The 24,483-nt window shown below is 39.6% G+C and overlaps 1 protein-coding gene and 1 long non-coding RNA gene across 12 annotated transcripts in view; one reads left to right on the forward strand and one right to left on the reverse strand.

The window, feature by feature from the left end:
• ELAVL4 (ELAV like RNA binding protein 4) overlaps positions 1-16,214 on the forward strand; it is a 96,224-nt gene extending 80,010 nt beyond the window's left edge. For 6 of the 8 annotated variants that reach the window (XM_083742517.1, XM_083742521.1, XM_083742516.1 and 3 more), the window contains exons 4-7: positions 5,281-5,434; positions 8,183-8,408; positions 10,327-10,365; positions 15,391-16,214. In XM_083742517.1, the coding sequence (XP_083598643.1) occupies positions 5,281-5,434; positions 8,183-8,408; positions 10,327-10,365; positions 15,391-15,718 (747 nt within the window). In that variant the 3' untranslated portion in view covers positions 15,719-16,214. The remainder of the gene's footprint in view (positions 1-5,280; positions 5,435-8,182; positions 8,409-10,326; positions 10,366-15,390) is intronic. The other 2 variants (XM_083742520.1, XM_083742518.1) reach the window with 1 other exon arrangement.
• Positions 16,215-17,789: 1,575 nt separating this feature from the next.
• LOC310846293 overlaps positions 17,790-24,483 on the reverse strand; it is an 89,905-nt gene continuing 83,211 nt past the window's right edge. For 3 of the 4 annotated variants that reach the window (XR_014565226.1, XR_014565227.1, XR_014565228.1), the window contains 2 exons: positions 19,698-19,872; positions 17,790-19,280 (listed from right to left, as the gene is read on the reverse strand). This is a non-coding gene — a long non-coding RNA (uncharacterized lncRNA). The remainder of the gene's footprint in view (positions 19,281-19,697; positions 19,873-24,483) is intronic. The other variant, XR_014565225.1, reaches the window with a different exon arrangement.

Consider the following 24,483-nt stretch of genomic DNA (forward strand, 5'->3'; position numbering starts at 1 on the left):
CTAAATCTTCCCTCCTTTTGGAAATGACCGTCACACCTGGTATCTATTTTTTTTAAAAAAAAAATATGCAGTTGCTAACCGCACTTAGTAAATAAATGTGTGTTTTGGCCTTCATTTTAGGATTTGTCAAACTACTACTCTAGGCTTTTCTTTCCAGTTGTGATGTATTGGTCAAACTGCATGTTAGCGCTTAATACATAGTGTGCAGCTACATTGCTTGTTTGTCCTTAACTGCATGCTCAGGGGGCTCTGTTATTGGGATTGCAGCATGTGGGGAGAGGAGGTTTATCCCTGTCTTCCGGTGCCGCAAAACACACAGACGCTGCATGGCTACAAGGCTTAGAAAATAATTCCCACCTCTCTTTGGAGTGAAACATTTTATTTGCAGCTGTCTCCTGAGTCCTTTCTCTTTGCTGTCTCTGCAGCTGAACTACAGTGCGGTCTTCTGACCTACCCTGCTCTTATTTGAAGCCCTGTTTCTTATCTGCATCCTTTAATATGATCTACACAACTACCCAGTTACCACTGTGTTTAAATTCCACAGTTATGTTCCCCCCCCCCCCATTTCAAGTAAGTGAAGGGAGCAGCAAGAAACATTCACGCAGCTCTGCGTGCTGCTGCTGCTGCTTCCACCACTTTATCCGACACTGTCCTGCACATTCTAGGACCCTGACTTTCCAGGGTACTGAAACAAACAGGGAACCCCAATGAGTATAGGAAGCTATGCAATTGAGACATTCACCCTCCACAAGTTGGATGGTGACCAGTATGGCCAAAAGAGACAGAGCTACTGCCTCCTTCACTTTTCCTGTAGTAACTTAACACTTAAGCCAGGCATAGGCAAACTCAGGCCCTCCAGATGTTTGGGACTACAATTCCCATCATCCCTGACCACTAGTCCTGTTAGCTAGGGATGATGGGAATTGTAGTCCCAAACTTCTGGAGGGCCTGAGTTTGCCCATGCCTGACTTTAGCCATTACAATTATCTTGTTATGTGAATAGGAAGGTGCTTACCCACCATAAACAAAATTTGTCCATTTTGCTTTCTCCCGGTTTCCTGTTTTTCCAGTGTTCAACTTGTCTTGGTAAACGAGAAAAGGAAGAGTACCATGAGGCTAGTAACATTGAATGTAAAAGAGGCATTAGCTGCTTCATATAATTATTAGAATATTAGACTTGGAGGACAGCTTCCAAGAAAGTTAAGGCTCAGGTTGCTTGGGTATTGAAGTTTTCATTCTCCAAGTCTTACATCTGATGTATTTGTGCATGTCACCTGAATGAGTACTTTCCATTCCCCCCCCCCCCTTTCACTCCTTGCGGTCTTATATGTGTCTTAGGAGTCAGAATTAGGACAAACCTATGAGCCACATATAGGGATGCGGGTGGCGCTGTGGTCTAAACCACAGAGCCTAGGACTTGCCAATCAGAAGGTCGGCGTTTCGAATCCCCGCGACAGGGTGAGCTCCCGTTGTTCAGTCCCTGCTCCTGACCACCTAGCAGTTTGAAAGCATGTCAGAGTGCAAGTAGACTTTGACGGGAAGGTAAACGGCATTTATGTGCACTGCTCTGGTTTGCCAGAAGCAGTTCTGTCATTCTGGCCACATGACCCAGAAGCTGTCTGCGGACAAACGCCGGCTCCCTCGGCCTATAGAGCGAGATGAGCACCGCAACCCCAGAGTCGTCCGCGACTGGACCTAACGGTCATGGGTACCATTACCTTTATGATCCACATATTTTGAAGACACTACAATGGCAACAAGTAGTTTTACTATATACAGATGAATGCATGAAATTATGTTCACAAACACAGTTTATATAGAAACACTAGGACTTAAAAAAATAGCATGTATTATTTAGGCTATGAAATTTTGAGTGGCACCTGTGTTGGTATGGTATAGTTAAAATAAAAAAGAACCTTTGCCTCCTTACACAATGTTATTGTGACATTGGTTTTTGTGAATTACAACACACTTTATCAGATGCATGCCATGTAATCCTACATTCACACAAGTGCTGAGAAGAAGTGAAAAAGTCTGTATATAGTAGAGCCAGAAAGTCATTACAGTTAGGGGATAACAGTAGGTGTTTGCTACATTGCTATGACGAATCAAATTTTTTCAAGATAAAATCAAACTCTACCTGGGCACTCCATTGCCTCTAGGTTGCAAATCATAGTACCCTGGCAATATTCCTACATTGGTGGTGGTGGTGAGTAGCCAGGCTCATTTGTTTTATTGCCAGAAGAAATATAGTGAGTACTTTGCTGCTAATACGCCTTACCAGTATGTTTTTAATTCTCCTTTTGCTCCCCAATCCTTCTTCACAATACATGGCCTAGTACATTTTTTTGCTTATCTGCAAGATCATGTGATATTAGAGGAAGAAAATCCAGTGAGTAGGCAGTTACAGGATCACTGCAGGCAGTCTTCCATATGTCTGATGCCCGACTAAATATTGGGATTTTTTGATTACATCCCACAAAGGAATAGAACTGATAGCTGTATTTTGTATGTAAGCCTCTTTAAAAAAATTGTAATCGCTGCAGAAACAAAATAGGAATTAACTTGATAAAAATAAACATGTTTTTGACAAGCTATGTTTATATGTTTATTGCAGCTAGTTTTATACATACACAGGTGTTTTTAAAATGCTGAAGTTAGGCAGACTTCCAAACCTTTGCTACCTAATGGCCCCTCAACCCAAACTCTTATAATCTGTTTCACATGCAGATATGCCCATTTCCAGCATATGAGGACTTGTTGACTGGGGTAATAATATTGTGCAAGTATTACAAGAGGAATAGCCAATATATCTTTGACATCCACCTACAACCTTGCATGGGGAAATAAAAGAAGAGAGCAGTAGCTCTTTCCCCAAAACAATTTGGGATGAGGTGTAAGTAAGGAAATGTTATCTTCACAAACCCATTGTGGATAAGTGTACATTTGCCACATCACAGGCTTTGCTGATGACGAATGATAGCTGATGGGGCTTGAAGACACTGTGTCTCAGTATCCTATGCCTCTGTAGAGTTTTGTGAAAGACTCAATCTTCCCTGAACCTAAAATTTGAAAACCACTGTCATACACTATAACCAGTCCCTCTAATTGTTTGTTCCCTTTTTATCACAATTCTTTTTAACATTTATATTTATATGCACTGGGATACTTTAGAAAATAAGTTATGTCTGACTCCTAAATATTGAAAGTGTAAACATGTGTAACGTGTTTATCTTCTTCTAATGAAGATTGTGGAGGCAGATATTAGTTTTCTCTGATATTTTCTTTGTTGACTCATCTGTTTTTAGAAGTGGAGAAAATACATACATCTATCAGTTGCCTTTTTGAGAGATAGGTGTTGCTTGTCATGTTACTGACTTGATCCCCCTCCACACATGCTGTTGCGTGAATGTAATACAGCATTTTATGGATAAGCTAGACTTTAAATACTTGGTTTTAGACAAAAGTGAAAAGCTTCACAAAGTTGTTGGGTTTGTATATTCGAGTATTATAGTGTGCTGGAAAGCTTAATCTCTTTATACTCTGTGTGGAATTGCTAGCAGTTCAAGGAATGGGTTGGCAAAATGGCTTTTTGTAAGATGAAAAATACATATTTTCAAACTGGAGCTGGTGGAAATAAGAAACAATATTGACAAATCAAACAGACCTCTATATATAAATCATACATTGTATGTTGACTGCAGTTATTAAAATGAATATTAAATCATTCTTTCACCGAAATGTGTTGTATTTTGCTAAAGCATTATTAGAATTTTGCATAATATTTTAATATGTATTGACTGGCATCAGCTGGATGTTTTTCCAGTTTGAGGGGCAGTTAGAACTGAGTTGAAAATAGCATGATGTTGAGAATGGGTTCACTAAGCAGATGTTTCGTTAGTTATTCTGTAATGCAATCAGGGCAGATCCTGCCAGTTTAGTATGAATACATAAAGAGAAAATATCTCTCTGTAGAAAGCCTCATCTGTTTCTAACCATTAAAGCAAAACAACACTGAACCTGTACATACCAGGTTCGTTCAGATTGTGCTGGATACAGTAAATCATTTTATACACCCACAGCCCAAAGGGGTAAATTTACAAAGCTGATGTGTGGGAGGCTGCACATTAATCTGCCTATCTTCAGTCACTGTTTTTATTCCTGCATTTAAGGACCTTATCCTTGCATGTGTTTTAAAATTATTTCCAGCTTTCCTTTTGTTCTCAACATTTTTTCTACTTCTCAGTTTCTATAGTAAGAGCAGGTAGAATCAAGTGAGAAGGTTATTTTAAACAAGCTGTCGGAACTCAAAAGGTTGAAAACAGTCTGTTAACCAAGTGTGTGATGTAAAGGTCTTTGTGGGATTTGTGCTTTTAAGCTTGTCCACATATGATCTAGGATTGGGGTGAGTAGTGAGGCAGCCACGTTTGCCAATAACAGTAAATTGTTCGAGGTCATTAAAACAAAAAAGATGGGTGGCAAAATAACAAGTGCAGTTCAGTGTAAGCAAGTGTGAAGTGATGCGTGTTGGGACAAAAAGGTCTTAATTTCTCTTAAAACTCATGAGAAACTCAGTGACTGACCAGGTACAAGACCTTGGGGTCATGGTGGATAGTCGACCTGTGTGTGGCAGCTTTGAAAAAGCACTAATCCCTGGTGCAACTGCGTTTGGAAGACGGTGAACGGTTCTGGTTCCTCACCTCAAAAAGGATATTGTAGAGTTGGAAAAAGTTCAGGAAAGGGCAGCCAGAATTATTCAGGGGTTCGAGCAACTCCTCTATGAAGAAAGGTTATAGCCTTTAGTTTAGAGGAACGGCATTTAAGAGGTGACATGGCTGGAGTTTATAAAATTATGGCATGGAGAAGATGGGTCGAGAGGAGTTTTTTTTTTCTTCCTCTTTCATAGTACCAGAACTTAGGACATCCAGTAATGTTGGGAAGCTCAGGACAGACAAAAGAAAATGCTTCTTCATGAAGCACATAAACTATGGAACTCGTTCCCACATTTAATGGCCAACTTGGATGGTTTTAAATCGGGATTAGACATATTCATGGAGGACTATGGTGATGTTCCTCCCTCACTGTCGGAGGCAGTGCTTCTGAATACCACTTGCTGAGAATGGGCAGAGTGCTGTTGTGTTTTTGTCTGCTTTCAGGCATCTGTTTTTGGCCACTGTTAGAACAGGATGCTTGACTAGATGGGCCACTGGTCTGATCAGCAGGCTCTTATTATGTTTAAAACATAATACATTATTTAACCACGTGTTGTTTAACTCCTAGGTTTCCTATGCCCGTCCAAGTTCGGCATCAATCAGAGATGCTAATCTGTATGTCAGCGGCCTTCCAAAAACGATGACCCAGAAAGAGCTAGAGCAGCTTTTCTCGCAATATGGGCGCATCATCACCTCAAGAATTCTGGTTGATCAAGTCACAGGTTGAAAAACGTTTTATTTATAAGCACATTTCTAAACTTGAATTTGTTTGGAAGGTCCTTCAATTGCTGTTTTAATTAAAGCTCTCAAGTGCTTTCGCTCTACTTTTTCTACACAGGAATATATATAAAGGAAATTGCATATTTAGATTTGCTGACAAAGGGAGGGTAGGTTGATAATCAGCTGTAATTTCCAAATGGTGGGTTGGGGACAAATCAGTAATTTGGGGAAGTCTTGTAAATGTGTGATCAGTTGGAATGGGGGCAGGGAATTCTGGTTCAGGCTGAAATAAACATGGTTTCATCAGAAAAAACATTTGGACAAATATGATATTCCACATTTATAAGAGGGAAAACAGCCATATGTTTACAACTCTATATCAATTTTTAAACTTTTTTTTTAACCTAACTGTGTATAGGACCATAAATGTTCGTATATAGGTGGAGTTATTAAGGCTGTATCTTTGTAAACAGCACAGAGATTACATAATTAAATAGTGTATGAATTATTTAAATAAAATAAAAGGGTTGCAATTGCAATAGGTTTCTTTAAAGCCCAACTTAATGCATGCAAAGAAATAGAGGAAAACAACAGAATGAAAAAACCAGAGATCTGTTCAAGAAAATTGGAGATATGAAAGGAACATTTCGTACAAAGATTACCATCATAAAGGACAAAAATGGTAAGGACCTAACAGAAGCAGAAGACATCAAGAAGAGGTGGTGAGAATACACAGAGGAATTATACCAGAAAGAAATGGATGTCTCGTATACCCCAGGTAGTGTGGTTGCTGACCTTGAGCCAGACATCCTGGAAAGTGAAGTCAAATGGGCCTTAGAAAGCACTGCAAATAACAAGGCCAGTGGAAGTGATGGTATTCCAGCTGAACTATTTAAAATTTTAAAAGATGATGCTGTTAAGGTGCTACTCATTATGCCAGCAAGTTTGGAAAACTCAGCAGTGGCCAGAGGATTGGAGAAGATCAGTCTACATCCCAATACCAAAGAATGCTCCAACTACCGCACAATTGCACTCAAGTGCTGACCAAATTGCAAACATGTGCTGGATTATGGAGAAAGCTAGAGAGTTCCAGAAAAACATCTACTTCTACTTCATTGACTACGCAAAAGCCTTTGACTGTGTCTACCACAGCAAACTATGGCAAGTTCTCAAAGAAATGGGAGTGCCTGATCACCTCATCTGTCTCCTGAGAAATCTCTATGTGGGACAAGAAGCTACAGTTAGACCTGGATATGGATGGGCTCAAGTATGACAAGGCTGTATATTGTCTCCCTGCTTATTTAACTTATATGCAGAATTCATCATGCGAAAGGCTGGACTGGATGAATCCCAAGCCGGAATCAAAATTGCCGGAAGAAATATCAACAACCTCAGATGTCCTGAAGCCACAACCTTGATGGCAGAAAGTGAGGAGGAATTAAATAACCTTTTAATGAGGGTGAAAGAGGAGAGCGCAAAATATGGTCTGAAGCTCAACATCAAAAAAACTAAGATCATGGCCACTGGTCCCATCACCTCCTGGTAAATAGAAGGGGAAGAAATGGAGGCAGTGAGAGATTTTACTTTCTTGGGTTCCATGATTACTGCAGATGGCGACAGCAGTCATGAAATTAAAAGACGCCTGCTCCTTGGGAGAAAGGCGATGGCAAACCTAGACAGCATTTTTAAAGCAGAGACATCACCTTGCCGACAAAGGTCCGTATAGTTAAATACACTGACTGACTCCAAGCTTGAGGCTGGGATCATAACCCTTGCTCCTTCTTATTCCTCTGCCACCACAGATCCTCTGGATCCTTCATGCTTTCTTGCCATCTTCCTTTTCCTACTCAGCTAATGCTGAACCAGGGGCTTTGTCAACCGGTAAATATGTGCTGGGGGTGGAGGGAGAAGATTGCTCCAGTGGCTGTAACTGTCACAAATGCCAGCCGTGATGTACCTTTTTTATTTATTTATTTATTTATTTATTTATTTATTTATTTATTTATTTATATATATATATAATACATCACCTCCTGGCACATAAAAAGGGGAAGAAATGGAGGCAGTGAGAGATGTTACTTTCTTGGATTCCATGACAACTGCAGGTGGTGACAGCAGTCATGAAAGACACCTGCTTTTTGGGAGAAAAGTGATGACAAACCTAGACAGCATCTTAAAATGCAGACAGATCACCTTGCCAACAAAGGTCCGTATAGTTAAAGCTATGGTTTTCCCAGTAGTGATGTATGGAAGTGAGAGCTGGACCATAGAATTGATGCTTTTGAATTATGGTGCTGGAGGAGACTCTTGAGAGTCCCATGGACTGCAAGAAGATCAAACCTATCCATTCTTAAGGAAATCAGCCCTGAGTGCTCCCTGGAAGGACAGATCGTGAAGCTGAGGCTCCAATACTTTGGCCACCTCATGAGAAGAGAAGATTCCCTGGAAAAGACCCTGATGTTGGGAAAGATGGAGGGCACAAGGAGAAGGGGACGACAGAGGACAAGAGGGTTGGACAGTGTTCTCGAAGCTACGAACATGAGTTTGACCAAACTGGGGGAGGCAGTGGAAGACAGGCATGCTCTGGTCCATGGGGTCACGAAGAGTCGGACACGACTAAACAACAACAGTGTATGCAACACTTTATTTCCTGTGGTGTTACGTAACTTCCTGTGGCCTTGTGTAGTAGGTTCTTGAAACTTTTCCCCCTTTCTTCTTCTGGTTATTTAAATGCAATATTCTTTTCCCAGGTGTTTCTCGTGGTGTAGGATTTATCCGTTTTGATAAGAGAATAGAGGCAGAAGAAGCCATAAAGGGACTAAATGGCCAGAAGCCTAGTGGTGCTACAGAACCGATTACTGTGAAGTTTGCTAATAACCCCAGTCAGAAAACAAGCCAAGCCCTCCTTTCCCAGCTGTACCAGTCTCCCAACAGACGCTATCCGGGACCTCTCCACCACCAAGCTCAGAGATTCAGGTAACATTCTCCAAATAATTTATTTTATTGTTGTGTACCAAGTTACAGGTTACTTTTCAGTATCTTATGACTGGGAGTTTGGTGGGCCATCTTTTTGCAGGTTCCTGAGTTGACAGAACTGTGGTTTGACCAGATTTTGTGAGGCAAAGGAATGATAGGCCGATCATGTAAAGAAGAAAGGGAATATGTGTGAATTATTACCCCACATAAAAATGAGAAACAAAATTCATTTTTCATTTATACATGGTGCATTGATACAAAAAGATACAAAAGATTAACATAGCAGTAGGGTAATTAAAAATAAAAGCCCCAGTCGAGGGAACTAGAGATACAGTATATATATATATATATAAACTATATAATTGTTGCCATGTGCCCCAGGATATGATTAGCTTGCAGCAATCCCTTGTTAAGCAAAAGGTGCAGGAAGCAGGTTATATACTAGATCTTTTCCTCTGGCAATCAAAGTTGACAGTACTGATCACCTGTTAGATGTCTCTAACACAGTATAGTTGCCCTGCTTATGAACTACCGTTATGGGGACTTTCCCTATTCATGGCAGCCTTTTGCGTAAACTTGTTTCTACATTTGGATTGGTTTCCATAGAGAAAGCATTAGTGCCTATTGGCATTAAATGCCTCCTTTTGAAGTGCTCAGATAAAGTGCAAAGAACACACAGCTTTATTTCAGTATCTGTTCATTCAGTATAATACATATGTAGATAGAAATAAATATAAAGTGGCCTCCCTCACACATAATACTAAACCATGGTTAGTTTAACCAAAGTGGGATGTGTTTGAGTGTCAGCCCATGGTTTTTTTCTGGTACCATCACAATGTGAAGCCATGGTTTGTTGTTGACTACACAAATCCTAGGTTGTTTTAACTGTGGTTCAATGTTATGTCCTCTCTCTCTCTCTCAACAGTCTTGCCTAATGATGGTTTGTTTGGCCACCTTTCCTAGATGCTTGCCGAACTGTGGCGGCAAGAGCAGCTGGAATGTAAACCCAAGTTCTGGGGAAACAAGCCATGCCTTGTTTACTTGTCAGTTGAGACAAATTGATATCTGCTTAAACTAACCAAGGTTAAAACAGAACCACAGTTTAGCATTCTGTGCAGATACAGATTTCTGAACAGAATATTCACAAATTGTTTCACATTGAAAGCATTTACAGAACACTTCCTGGTTTTTCTGATGAAGTGTGATGGATGTTACATTTTTATTTTAAAATTAATTCTTCTGAACAATGTAGCTAATTTCAGTTCGTTATTTATTGCCAACAACCCTGACCCCTTGGGAAACAAAAACCCATTTGCCTAATACATTAATATGGAATGTTCCGTATTTTTAAAGTTGGGGAGGCCTTTATACATGCTACATTGTGACTGCCCATCATACTAAACATTGTCAACTTTGTTTAATGATCTGATCTGAAAAATGTTAGGATAATCTGCTCTGGCTTTTAGGCATCAAAAATAATTTCTCCCAACAAAAGAAAAATGTCTACAATTCACAATACTAGTACAATCCTAAACGGCTACCACCAGCGTATTTTTTATTATTATTTCTATTTACAGGTTTAATGACAATGGAAAGGTAAATAGTGGAAATCATAGCAATAGTTACAATTTCAGGCTAATATAGTGTGTGCAAAACTGCAAGGGAATTCTTCTGTGATGAATCAAATTGTAAGATGGTGGAATGTTACCTTTCTTCATTACCAGCACATTTTTAAATGTCATTTGTTTATTGTGGAAGTAAAAACAGCTCTGGCTGCTGATTCATTAGACCCGCTAGATGTACAGGAGTTGATGTTACGAATTTCTTCTTTGAAAATGGAGCATTATTAATAAAAGTTCCATTGAGCAATCTTGCCATCTGTGAGACATTAACCCAGAGACCCTCCTTCTCTTTTCAGGCTGGACAATTTGCTTAATATGGCCTATGGCGTAAAGAGGTAATTAGAATTGAACAGATTGCCAGATGTCCATGTTGGCACAGATTGGTGCTATAATTTTTTTTTTAATCACTAACTTTATTTTGTTTTTAATTCTTTCCTTTTTTTCCCCCCACCAGCATGCCAAATGTTTTCTGTCTTTTCGTTTGGACTTCAGTTCGTTTTCTTTAACACCATGCACAAACACACACACACAAATAGTGTGTGATTTTTGTGTGCATGTTCTACTTTTTCTTTTGTTACAGGTCTTCTAAGATGGTTTAGGTGCAACAGCTACAAGCATTCTGGTTTCCCAAGTGTATTGTTAAATGACTCTTTAAAAGTCTCACTCAATCAGAGTTTATTATAACAAAGATTTGGTGTCACTGGGCTTATAGTGTGAAATTGTCACTGAAAATGTGACTCAAACCCAGTATTGTTTAGAAATGTAAGGGAGCTGCCCAAGTTTCATAAAACGCTGTAACTGTGTGCACCTTAATCAGGCCTCTTATTTTCTTTGTTGCAGGTTTGACAAGTGTTTCCAGTAATTTGGAGCTTGTGGTTTGCCTTCTTTTAAGTTAAATTGCTTGTTCTGATTTTTATTTCATAGTGTCACTACTGGAAATTTGAAAATACTGTCCTGATGGCATGAAACTGTTACATTTGTATGACTTCTCTGTTAATAATCCACATACATCAGCACAGAGGTTAAAGGACTGTTTCTTACATTTATAATCCAAAAATGCTGTATGTATAGCCTCTCACCGTATCATGACATGGAACATACACAGCTGTGTGCACACATGTCCAATTGTGATCCATCCATGTTGAAAAAGTAGGGTGTGACAAAACAGGCCCGCCCACTCCAGTCTTTGAGATGGGGTGGGCTGCAAGGCACTCTGTGGATTTCCAAGTAGGACAGAAATTCACCAGTGGGGAAGCCCCCTCTCCTTGACACCACATTTGTCACATCCACAGAAGAGAATTTGATCATTAGCATTTGCCAACATTCCTGCGAGGTGTGAATGGGGCCATTCTCCTCCAGATGGCAGACACGGGAGGGGACATGCCCAAGGAGGGAGATGCTTTGGATGTGCTTTTGCTTTTTTAAAAAATAGATTTTATTGATACATCAGAACAACAATAAAACTGGGGGGGGATAAATAACATAAAATTTTGACTTCCTTTGATGTGAATTGATCTCTCCTAGTTAATGACAAGAAAATTTCTGGGTGCAGATATTTTCTGCAGATATTTTCTTAAAGGGACAGCATGAGGTGGGTTGGGGGCTAGCTTTTTATTACAGGGTGTAGGTATCAGAAATATAGAATGCCACCCACAGACTGCAGGTATAATATTTCATGCTGTCAATACTGTATGTACAGTGTAGGTGCAGCCACACACACACAATATTTCTGGATTGTAGCTTTGAACCAGCACTTGGTCTGCCTTATGAAATCAAACAGGGTGGGGCAGCCATGCTCCCCATCATATAGAGATTTTCAGCTGTTTTATACATTCCCCACTCCTGGCAGAGTAAAAAACATTCCTACTGCACTTTAGAAGTAACAGTACCGACTTCCGGGTTGGCGCCATCGCCGAATGGCGGGCTCCCTCCGTGCTCCGGAGGGAGCCGGCTCGGCAGGGGTCGGGGTCTACCGCGCCGGCGACGCGGGGACCCTCAAAAGCCATGGGCACGGAGCCCCATGGACATGGTGACTCGGCTGGCACCTTTGCGCCCCTCCCCGGCCCGCGAAAGAGCCTTTTTAAAGGCTAAGGAACGGGCGCCTGGGGGGGGTGGTGCTTTGAGTCCGCCGCTTCCCCTGCCGAGCGAAGCCGCATGCCATTCGGTGGAGAGCGCTAGCTTCTTCTATTGAAAATTTGGATCCAAAAGAAAAACCCGTGAGTAATTGGACTATGGATTAAAAAGAGGGATAAATTTTTTAAAATTTGATGCGAACGGGGGAGGTGGAAAAAGGAAGTCAGCCCCCCCTTTATTGTAGAAAAGACAAAACAAAGGACTTGACAACTAAGATTGAGTGTAACCCTATCTTGATGAACTAACAACTTCGCGAGGGAAAATTATAAGTTTGAGCTGGAGGAGAAAAGGAGAATTTGTATTAAAAAGCAACCCCCCCCCCCCCCGGAATCCCTGGAGCGATCTGTGAGAATACCTGGAGAAGAGTAATGGAGGTTTTGACAGCTGTCAAAGAGCTGTCAAAACGGAAGAACAAAATAGAGACGGTGTTTTGAGGACTTTGCCAGTTACATTTGGATATAAATTGGATACAAATTGTTTCAAATAAGGATTAACAAGCTATTTGGACTGGTGGATGTGATCTGGAAGGGAACTCAGTTACTGTAATCCATCTAGAGGAGCTGAGGGATATTGCATGTGTTTTTGCTAGGAAACTTGAACAGTTGAACAGAACTTTCAACCTCCTGGGAAACTGCAGAAATGGAACATTATTTTGTCTACAGAGGTCTACATACTACAAGAAACAATGGATTTATCTGTTGGAAAATGAAAGGGACATGACGTAATGTTTTGCTCCTGAATAACAAGCCTCTGCAGAGGAATTAGAAGCTTTTGGAAAAAGAACCCTTCTGCGGGAGAACAGGGAAACAAAAAGGTGGAGAGTGATCGACAAGAATAAGAAAACAATAAGAACTGGACAAAACTGGTAGTGGGGACATTTGGGATATCCAGATTTGACAAGCTTATGGAAATAAAATTGGAGTTTTTACTCCTGGATACAAAAATCTGGATAGAAGAAATGAGCCCCTTTTTGAGATAGACTCCTTCTAAGATTGGACACTTGTGATTAAAAATGACTGGTAAAGAATCAGAGAGATATGGGTTTAGTGAAATGTGGGAACACCAGGAAGATATTAGAATTGGAGGGATATAAGGAACGCAACAGGGAAAGAGGGGAGGGAAATTTGGAATCCAAAGGCTGTAAAATTATTTTTTCTTTTTTTTTTTGTATTTTCTTTTCATCTGCACTATATCTGAAAAGGGGGAACTCGTGGAAGGGAAGACAGATCTTAGGGGATGGGAATTTGAAAAAACTGGGTTATTGACGATGAGTGTAATTTGGGGATAAGAACTTGTTGAATTTAATTGTTTATTTAGAAGATGTGGAACACAAGAGGGGGGGAGGGGGAAGTCCTGGTTATTGGAAGAAGTGTATAAATTGGATTTAATTTGTTTTAATTTGGAAAATCTTAATAAAAATTATTTTTTAAAAAATAGAAGTAACAGTACCTATTTTTCCCTGCACAGATTCAGTTGAGAGTGGTCACTTCAGAACTTACCACCTGGTGCTTGAAAGGATGAACTTAAACTAGGGTGGTTAAGCAATTTTGCTTGAATAATCTCAGTGTTAAACTTTGTTCCTTTTTACCTCCCCGCTTCCCTTGATTTCTGGGGTGGTTGTGGCGCACCAGTTACAATCGGCTTAAATTGCATGCTACTGAATACTACCTCCCCATGTGATTTCAGGTGACCATGTGGTAAGTTTTTAAGCAGCTACCATATAGTTTCTGGACACTGGAATCCATCTAGATCAGGGTGCTAATGTGAACTAAAACTCCCATCATCCCTGACCATTCACCACCATGGCTGGGCCTCCCAAATACTAGAGTCCACAACAACTGGAGGGTGTCCTGCTGACTACCAGGACCTAGATATTATATCCATGTAGGACAAAGATTTGCATGAAGCAGTCTTTAGTTTTCATAACTTGTCATGTTAATGGTATAATACAGGGGTCTGCAACCCGCGGCTCCGGAGCCGCATGTGGCTCTTTTACACCTTTGCCGTGGCTCCGGGGCGGATACTAGCGAGGGGAGGAGGCGCATTGTGCACCCCTACACTCCCCACTGTGGCGGGCGCTGTACTGGCTGTGACGTTGCATGGGGGCGGTGCGTGCGTTAGTCATGCACCGTCCTGACGTCACCTTCCCGCCCGCTGTCAGATCGCGGCTCCAGAGATATATTTGTTTTAAATGTCTAAATGGTTTTGCGGCTCCCAGCTTTTTTTTCCTTCGGAAACGGGTCCAAGTGGCTCTTTTTGTCTTAAAGGTTGCAGACCCCTGGTATAGTAAGTAATAAGTCTAGTAAATTACAGAAAACAAAAGTGCTTGCTGCCCTCTGTGGGGGTCAATAGTTGTGGTTCAGCTAAGCTAGCCCCACACAGATTTAAATATATCTATGTAAAGAGACAGAACTCACACATGTAATACACATTGATATTGCACACAACATCTCAGACAGGATAGCAATGCTTTTTCTTGGGCCTCAGTAGTTTCAAATAAAGGTACTTGGTAATTCACTGATGCCTGTGTAAATACAATAGAATTGTAGAGTTGGAAGGGACCCTGAGGGTCATTTTGTCTAGATTCCTGCAATGCAGGAATCTCATCTAAAGTATCCATAACAGATGGCCGTCCAACCTTGGCTTAAAAATCTCCAAGGAAGGAGAGCCCACTGCCTTCCGAAGGAGTTCGTTCCACCGTTGAACAGCTCTTGCTGTCAGAAAGTTTTTCCTGATGTTTAGTCAGAATCTTTTTTCTTGTAACTTGAAGCCATTGCTTTGGGTCCCAGCCTCTGGAGCAGGAGGAAACAAGCTTGCTCCATCTGCCATGTGGCAGCCCTTTAGATAACTTTGATCGAACCAATTAAGCTTTCATCAGGCAATAAAGGTAGTAGCTACAACCTACTCAGATAAAACCATGTACTAGATCACAACATAAAGGAGACTTCATGTGATTGCAGGGTGCAGCCAAGTTCTCCAAGGGAACCACTAATACACACTCAATTTCAGTTCCTTATATTGAGCTCAGCAGCTGTTATTTCAGAGGCATTTAGTAGTGCTTTTTAAACTGAACGTTACGCCGTGTGCTGAATGTGCGTTCTTCACTGCAGAGAATTTAACAGGCTCTCTTTCTTTTCTTAGTCTTGGTTTTATGTAACGTATGCTTGAAAACTGATCTGTAGATTAGCCCTCTCTTTTTTTGTCTTTTGTCTTTGTTAATCCGATAGGTTTTCTCCGATCACAATTGATGGGATGACGAGCCTTGTAGGAATGAACATCCCTGGCCATACTGGGACTGGGTGGTGCATCTTTGTCTACAACTTGTCCCCTGACTCCGACGAAAGTGTCTTGTGGCAGCTCTTTGGCCCCTTTGGGGCAGTCAATAACGTCAAGGTGATTCGCGACTTCAACACCAACAAGTGCAAGGGATTTGGCTTTGTCACCATGACCAACTACGATGAAGCTGCCATGGCAATTGCCAGCCTTAACGGATATCGCTTAGGAGACAGAGTATTGCAAGTTTCCTTTAAAACCAATAAAACCCATAAATCCTGAATTTCATATCCTTAATAATTATTATAAATATATATATATATAAATATATATACGAACAAACAAACAAAAAACTTTCAAGGCTTATACTCAACCATGGACTTTTATAAGCCAGTGTTGCCTAAGTATTAAAACGTTGATATCCTGTGAACAGGAAAGGATTTTATAATGCTTAGAAAAAAAAAACAAAAAACCTTTGATGCATTGAATGTTCTTTCATAGCTGTCGTTGTTGAATATAATATACATAGATAACAATGTGCAGGGATTTTTACCCGGCCAGCTAGTTTTACTACCTTCCTTGAAGGTGGGTCTTTTTAAGATGACCATTCACTCATTTGAAAAATAAATAAATAAATGAAAAAAATCTAAAACCATTTTTACAGACTAATGGGATTAGCAGATTTTGCTCTCTTTTTTTCCAAAATGTTTGATCCAATCAGATTGGTAAACCCCCAACATAAATTAAAGAGGAACAATAAAAATTGCAAAATGAAAAAAATGAGAAACATAATTTTGCAACTTTTTTATTTTTCCTTTTTTATTTTATATCATGTGAACTAAACAGTCTTCTGTTAGGGATAGGGTAAAAGGGGGGGATACCTGATGACATAACAGTTTAAATAACATTAACAATGTTGCCAAAGAGGTGGTCTCTTTGCTGAAAATGGGTTTCAAGAAAAATCTATTTTTATAAAATATAAAGAATTTTTACAAGAGAATCTGGATTTGAGAAAAAATATTTTGACTGGCTAATTTAGGGGAAATTGACAACTTTGTCATGTTCATACTGCACTGGTAACTTTTTAGAGATCAAGATGTGTGTTTTAAACTGGATTAAGTAGATTGTTTTTTGAAGGATGGGCTACAAACAGATGATCTTCGTATCTTTTCATAGCATGTAATAAAAATATTAAATACAGAACGGGAGAGTGTTCTTCCCAGGCACACAGTTACCCACAGTCAAAACCCAAAAGCAAGGAGATGAGTTGCAGGATGGTTTTTCTTTAAGTCATCAGTATGGGATATCAGCAGAACAAAAGTTTTGGAAAAAAATTAATTTGAATCAAAAAGTTCCTTTCTTTGAGCAGTAGGTGCTACAAAATTATTTACATATCTTAGTATCATAGTTAAATGTAATGTGTTTAGAGGGGGGAAAAGTACATTTGCTTTAAATTTGTTAAGAATTTTCAGATTCACTTTCTAGCCCATACTGATATAAATTGGGCTGTGTTGGCACATTTGAAACACTCTTTACGTTGCTTGAAACACTTATTTATTTAATTGCTGATGTGACGCATATGCCAAAATCAAATATTGCTAGTTTGGCTAGTCTACTTATTTGTTTACTTAAACTATGGGAAGAAGCATATTATTGTGTCATTTTGTTGTGTGTGTATGTGTATATATAATATAAATATATATATATATATATATATAAAGAAGTTATTTTTTTCCTTTTGGTTAACTTATTCTAAGTTGTAACACTTTGCTAGTTTCGTTTGTATATGTCTTAAAATGTTTTCTTAATGATACTTAAGTGGCAAGAGGTATCAAGGTAACCTGTGTAGAAATATTGTTTGATATATTGTCATGTTTGTCGTGAATATTTTATTTTTTTCTTACTGCACAGTAGAAAACAACAACAACTGGGTCTTTATTTTAATGTAATTCAGATTGGGGAAAACAGAGCTAAGGGAACAAAATGACTGAGGGAGTCCTCTCCCATGTTCAGTGCACTGATCCTTTTCGTATGTTTGTGCTTTGTATGGTTATATATTTAAAAGGAAAAAAAAGGTCATGCTCTTCCCTGAGTACTAGAAACAGTTACTCGCTATGCATAATCTAGTTGATAGTTAAATTTGCTATTGCTTTTCTTGTCTTGTTATATACAATTTTTTCAATACCAGTTTAGTCTTAATGGTAATAAAACGTTATGGTTCTTTATAACTTGTGCTTATTTTGTGCATTCCCCCCCCCCCCGCCCCATGCTTATACCCACTAACTGCATGTAAACCACATACTGGTTTTATTTCATTTATTTATTTTCCACACTGAAGCAGCAAACATTTTGTAGTACAAGAATAATTCAACAGCAAAGGCTGTGCATCCTAAATGTCATCAGTTCATTTACATTTTGAAATGATTTTAAATTTCAAACAAAACAAAACAAAAAAAAACAGAAAATGCCCTCATTCAATGTTTGGGGAAAACCTTTCTACACCATCTGCTGTGAATGAGCGCAGTTTGCTGGGAAAGTTTTGATGCAATTTCTAAGCATTAGTGGGGAAGGCATGTCAGAATCTTTTCTCTACAATGTGTTTTACTATCTGAAATTTAAAATAAAAAAATATTTCTTAGGACCAGGCAGTTGTATATTTTAGTTATAATGTATTACTTCATGTTTAACTTGCTAGTTTAGATCATTTCTGAGGGAAAGTATTGTAAATGTTTTTTTTCATAACCTTGTTGTGTTTGAATTATTTGTATTTAAATTGTCCAGACAATAAATGAAAGTGTGTAGAATGGCTATGGACTTGCCATATTTTAAAAAGTGTTCAGCTGTTTTCATAACCACAGCTTCATCCATATATCTTAATAGTTTTTAATCCTGTAGATCCCATTTTTAAAATTCTGGTTTCATCTTTCCAGCCCTTATATCTTTTCCATGCATGCAGTTAACAATGCACTTACTAGGGGTGTATGCAGGCACCAAGATTTGCCTTGAATCTGTCTGTTTCTGTACTTGCTCTGCTTCAATCTGTGTTTTGAGTCCCAAACCATTCTGTATAAAACAAAGTTGTGTGTTTTCCCATTAACTGTAATGCAAGAATCTAAAAACATCTAAACAAATTTACCATTTTTTAAAAAAAAAGTGAATGAAATTTACAGGTACAGGGAAGTCTCTCAAGAGTGGCCTTAGCCTCCCAAATTGTAGACAAATAGTTCCAGGGATGTTTTTATAGGAATTAAAAGAGAGCCGGTTTCCTACATAATGCCCAAGTCTCTCTTCCTCATCTAGAATGTATACATTTTTGTCTCATAATTATAAGCTGCCAACCAAAACCAGATTCTCTTTGGGATAAGGTGGAACAGTGTCAGTTCCTCAGGAGCTGTGATGATGTAGCTGTAAGTCTTTATTGTCTGAGTGATGCTTCTATGGGTCATAACCATAGAAGCCCTAGCAGTGAAAGGCATTTCTCATGGCTTTTGTTAATGATTAACTACATTGCTAGTGCAGAATAGAAAAATACTACTTCCTACTTAGTAATCACAGTTTTGGAGAGAGTGCCGCTGAATAATCCAGTCAGAAGAAACAAATATACTGTGTGGCAGCTGGAAAATAAAATGTGGGAGGGACAACAGTGAAAATGGAATCATAGCAACCAAATCTTGTTCCTAACCTTTAAGTGTTTGTAGGGATCAGCGAGTATCCATGATCCACTTGGGCCTCTTGAATGGATTCTTCCCCACCTCACTGGTTTTCCTGCAGTTCTCTCTTTTAATCAAAGCTGAACAGAATACAGGCTGAGCCCCTTATGATTATTACCTCCTTTGTATATATCCTGACAATGAGAAACCACAACATAAATCTGATAACTGACTGACTGACTAACTAGGAACAACAACTTGGGAGTCGTAGTGGATAGCTCAATGAAGATGTTGCTGATAACAATTTCACAGGATTTAGTAAACCTGGCGATTTGAATGGCATCAGAGAACTCACTTAAGTGATCAACCAACCTATAATCATAGCACCTTAAATGGCCTGGAATTAGAATTTCAAGAGTGAATCAGTCTCTAAGCTTAGTGAGAGAATCAAAACAAAATAAAAAAATTCTTTCCAGTAGCACCTTAGAGACCAACTAAGTTTGTTATTGGTATGAGCTTTTGTGTGTATGCACACTTCTTCAGATAGAATCAAGAAAGAATTCTTCAGAAAGAATCAAGAGCACTTGGTAACATTTAGACTTTTGACTCACCTGCCTTGTATCCTTGATTAAGTGGCCATACACACAAGACGCATTGGCTCTAGTATACAGAAACTGGTAAAGGGATCTAGAAAACAAACAAGCCAAAGCAGGTTGAATCTGGAACACCTGGAACTCCTGTTTCAAATGATGTAGTCATCTTAACCGTCCAGTGATAATCTCTAACCTGTGTAAAGAAGCAATGAATCACTTCAAATAGCATGAAATAGTTTAAATGACCAGTTGGCCATCCATTTTGAATCCCCAAGTTTTTGTATATTTTGTAAGCATCTGGAGTCCAGAGAGAAGTCGCTCTGTTCAGCATCTCTGCTACAGTACTGTCTTCAGCAACCTTTGTTTGCTTCTAATGTGCATAAATAATTGGACGCTGTGGCTGCATGAAATCAGTTCATTTCCCTCATACTTCTAAACCCTACTGGAACTTGCATAGCAGTAGTGTCTGCTGAATTATGATCCTCTAGGTTGTCCTAGATTTCTGCACTTTCCCATGTATACCTTTAAAGTAGAGATGAGGAACCTGTGGCCCTCAAAGTATGCTTGGGCTCCCACTTCTATCAGCTGACCAACTGTTGGGGGCGACTGAAGTTGGATTCTAGCAACATGGAGTATCACAGGTTCCCCTTTGCTTTAAAGAGTAGCACAATATTTTGACATTCATTTGCAGTTTAAACAGATTTCTCCATTTTGTTTATAGCCCGGACAGCCTCCTAGAGGTTTATATGAATCTCATAAATACAAAAATTTGCTCCACATTTATCTTTTCTTCAGGTTCTGTTGCTAATTGGAAATACATAAAACTGCAGCACTGCTCTTCATGTCCAAGCTTTGGAATAATATATCAGCTATCTGCTTGATGGTGTGCAGTTCTACAGGACTTTTACTAATAACAAATATTTCTTTTTTGCAAGAGATTAACAATGGTGACAATAATTAGTTTCATGCTGTGGGATGAGTTTTTGCAGCTTACAGCCGTCTTAAATAAATTTGAGTATTCATTTTAACATTGCAAGATCATCAAGTTTCTTTATGTGTGCATTGTAGATCACTGATCAAATGATGATTGTGGATTATGTGTGGAAGGAGGTTGCTTGTATTCCAGGGAGAGTGGAATATAGAAACTCTTTATCCATGTATTTTATGGGTTCTAATTAGTGGAAACATGTCCACCAGAGGTTGGGAACTGCAATATTGTCCCCAAATGTTGATCTTTTTTCCTTATGAAGAAGACATAACTGTGTGCCCTCTGGACTATGACTACTGGAATCCCCAATTCTAGTCAGCTTTGTCTCATTCTCCAATCTTTTAAAAAAAGAATTGCTGCAATAGTTGCTCAGAGACATAGATACCTTTCACTGAAGACAGCCTCCTGAGGGGACATCAAATCTGGCTAGTCTCATGAAAACTCACTGTTTCCTGTTGACCCTCAGTGTCTAGAAGTTTCCAGCATTAGATATAGAAATGTGACAGAGAACAGGTACCCATCGCTATTCTCTTTTACTTCCCAACCTTGCTTAACTTCCAGTCTAATCAGTGCTGCTTGGTGGTCCCAGTTTCCATTGCATCGGAACAGATCTAGGTATTGCTCTCTGATGACTACTATGACTGAGCTGTCAAGAATTCATGTAGGCAGACTCCTTTGTGATAACTAGCCTACTCTAGACTTCCCCTCCGCTGGATTTCTGTTGATACCTGCTCGTGTTACAGCCTGGTGCTGACACTTTCCTTAGGTAAGGAGACTGATTTTAATTGTGATGATGCATAGGTATGTTCATAGTTCAATAACAACATCTGCATGACCACAGAGCTCTAGAAAATGGATACTGTTAACTTGTCAGATATTTCATCCTGACACTTGTATTTGATACACAGCTTCAGTTGCACTACCAGAAAAAAAATAGTTTGGATATGGGCATCCTTCCAACAACTTCTGCAGTGAATATAAGAGTACTTCACATCCACCAGTTTTTTCTGCAATCAGCTCTTCCCTGTCTTCATTCAGTGCTTCCTGCCTACCCGTTTCATCTGATGGCCCTGATGTCAGTTTTTGGTGCTTTATTTCTGACATAAATTGCTACATTTATAATAAATATTTGCAGTAATGTGAGTGCCTATAATTTACTTCAGCTATTAGAGCAGGATTGTCCAAAATGTATATTTAATATGAAGCTCTGCACCCAGGGGTGCGTGTGTGTGTGTATTTCCCAAGAATGGTTAGCCAAGATTACTATAGTCCCATCTTGAGCATGAGGATATCTTGCTAATGTTTAAGGATGAGGAGAGATTGGAATGGGTGATGAAAACTAAATCCTGCTACTTTTTCATGTTCCTAAACTTTTTCTGAGATTCGGCATTTGTCACTATTGTAGGCAATACATTTGGCTAGATGAGTTGCCTGTTTGCCTAATAGTATGGTGGTGCTTTAACCACGTATTTGGTATTGACCGTTTCCAAACATTTTCAAGCACACTTAAGTTCTCTGTAAAAAGCAAGAAGTTATCTTTTTACATTTTCATTTCTTATTTCAAAGAACTCTGTAGGATATGGAAGCTTGTGGAAAACAAGCATTCTGAGAGCTCCATTGTACTGCATATAATTGAACACTGATTGATTTCCTTAGCAACCTTCTGCATAGCAACATCTGGAAAAACTAATACTCCAGCCAAAAATATGACACTTATTTACAAGTGAATTTCAAATTTACAACAGCAGTAGCATTTCAGTCTAGAAGACATGGCTGCATTTACTGACTAATTAAAGGAAATACTCAAAACACCAAATCTTGTGTTGTGTACATCCTTAAAACCCACAAGCATGAATTAGCTTTTAACAAATAATACAATTCTGATTTTAAGTCTCAGTATGAAGCACTTAATTAATTTTGTAGGATAAGGAATCTGTCGCAAATATACAGCACTTCACCCACTCAACACCATCTGCTGTGGAGAATTAAATGTACAACTCGCAAATGAAATCCTACAGAGCTGGTGCAAAAAGGTCTTTGCTTGAATTTAAACAAGGCTGTGGAAACCAGCAAACACATTGCAAAAGATCATGAAAACAACAACAAATGTGTCCATCAGTGAGTCATTCTCACAGTGGTTTTTCATATACTGGTTCTGTTGCAAGAACATTTGCACTTGATGCTAATTTTCCATATGCAAAATTCTTGCTTCAGCTTCTGATTGTACTGCCTTGCTTTTGCCAAAGCTTTCAAACATATTAAGTCTATGATTAGCCCAGCAATGTAAGCAAGAGTTAAGAAAGTAATAAAGTTATTTACCATAAAACCAAGTTGTCATTTTTAAACCATTCTTCTGAGTGTTACCTGGGTATTATTTCATTTCCGTACCTGTGCCTATTAGATCAATTTAAGCTGGATTAGACATTATCAATGAAACATCTTGTCAAATTTTAAAGTTGAGATTGTCCATTTGAAAATTTGGCAGATGTGGAAATTGTAAATCCTGTCTCACAAATCTGTTCAGAGTTCTTCAATAGTGTCAGCAAGCAGACGTGATCCAGCTGGCATAGTACACTAGGACTTTCAAAAAGCTTTTGACTAGGTACCTCCCCAAAGACTCCCAAGTAAGTTAAGGAATAAGAGGAGAGGTCATCTTGTGGATCAGGAACCGGTTAAGTAAACAGGAAGCGGGGAATAGGAATGAATGGACAATTCTTCCAACAAGGATGTAGAAAGGGGATTCTTCCAAGGTAAGTATTAAGACCTGTGATTTTTAACTTTTTCATAAAATGTTCAGGGTGGCTTAAACAAGAGTTTGTGAAGAGCTCCAAATGGGCTTCTCCAAACTGGGCAGTAAAATGGCAAGTGCAATTAAATGTAAACTTAATTTCACATCTACATTCATGGGGTCTGAACTGGTGGTGACTGACTAGGAACAACAACTTGGAGTCGTAGTGGATAGCTCCATGAAGATGTTGCTCCATGTGTGGCAGCTGTGGAAAAGCAAAATTCTGTGCTAGGGACCATTAGGAAAAGAGTTGAAAATAAGGCCGCCAATATAGTGCAATTATGCAAATCTATGGTGTGACTGCATTTGGAATACTATATGAACAGTTCTTGTCACCTCACCTCAAAAAGGATATTGTAGGGTTGGAAAGGGGTCAGAAAAGGGCTGCCAGAATGCTCATTGGGACCAGTGGCGGAGCATATCTAAATAGTGCCTGGGTTGGGAGGAGGAGCTTGCTGTGGCACCTGTGCAGGAGTGCCCCAGTCCAGGAGAGTGGGTGGCAGGCGCTCTCCGCCCCCAGGGAAGGAGGAGCCTCAGCCGGGCACACCACAGCCACACTCGAGTTGCAGCCAGGCGCGGCAGCTGGGTGTGCCAGGCATGGAAGGACACGCAGAGGGTGATCTTCACCCTCTGTGCTCTCCAGCCCCTGCTGCCAGCAGGGTGTGAGAGGGTCTCAAGGGTGTGCCTGGTTCATGCCTCCCCCCCCCCCCGATTTTCTACCCGGGGCCACAGCCCCCACGGCCCATCCCACACTATGCCACTAAATGGGACTGTTAGCAGTCTTTAGAGCTTTTAAGTTCAGAGAAAACGCAAGTAAGAGATGGTAAAAGTATAAATTATATATGGTATAGGGAAAGTAGATGGAGAGAATGCTTGTCTCCATCTGTTACAACACTAGAATTCATAGACCGCCAATGAAGCTGAATGTTGGGAGACTGTACAGGCAAAAGAAAGTACTTCCACACAATGCGTAGTTAAACTAGGGGCATAATGGTCACCAACTTGGATGGCTTTACAAGAGGATTAGA

Source organism: Podarcis gaigeae, assembly GCF_964106915.1.
Source record: "Podarcis gaigeae genome assembly, chromosome: 6".
Taxonomy (NCBI): domain Eukaryota; kingdom Metazoa; phylum Chordata; class Lepidosauria; order Squamata; family Lacertidae; genus Podarcis; species Podarcis gaigeae.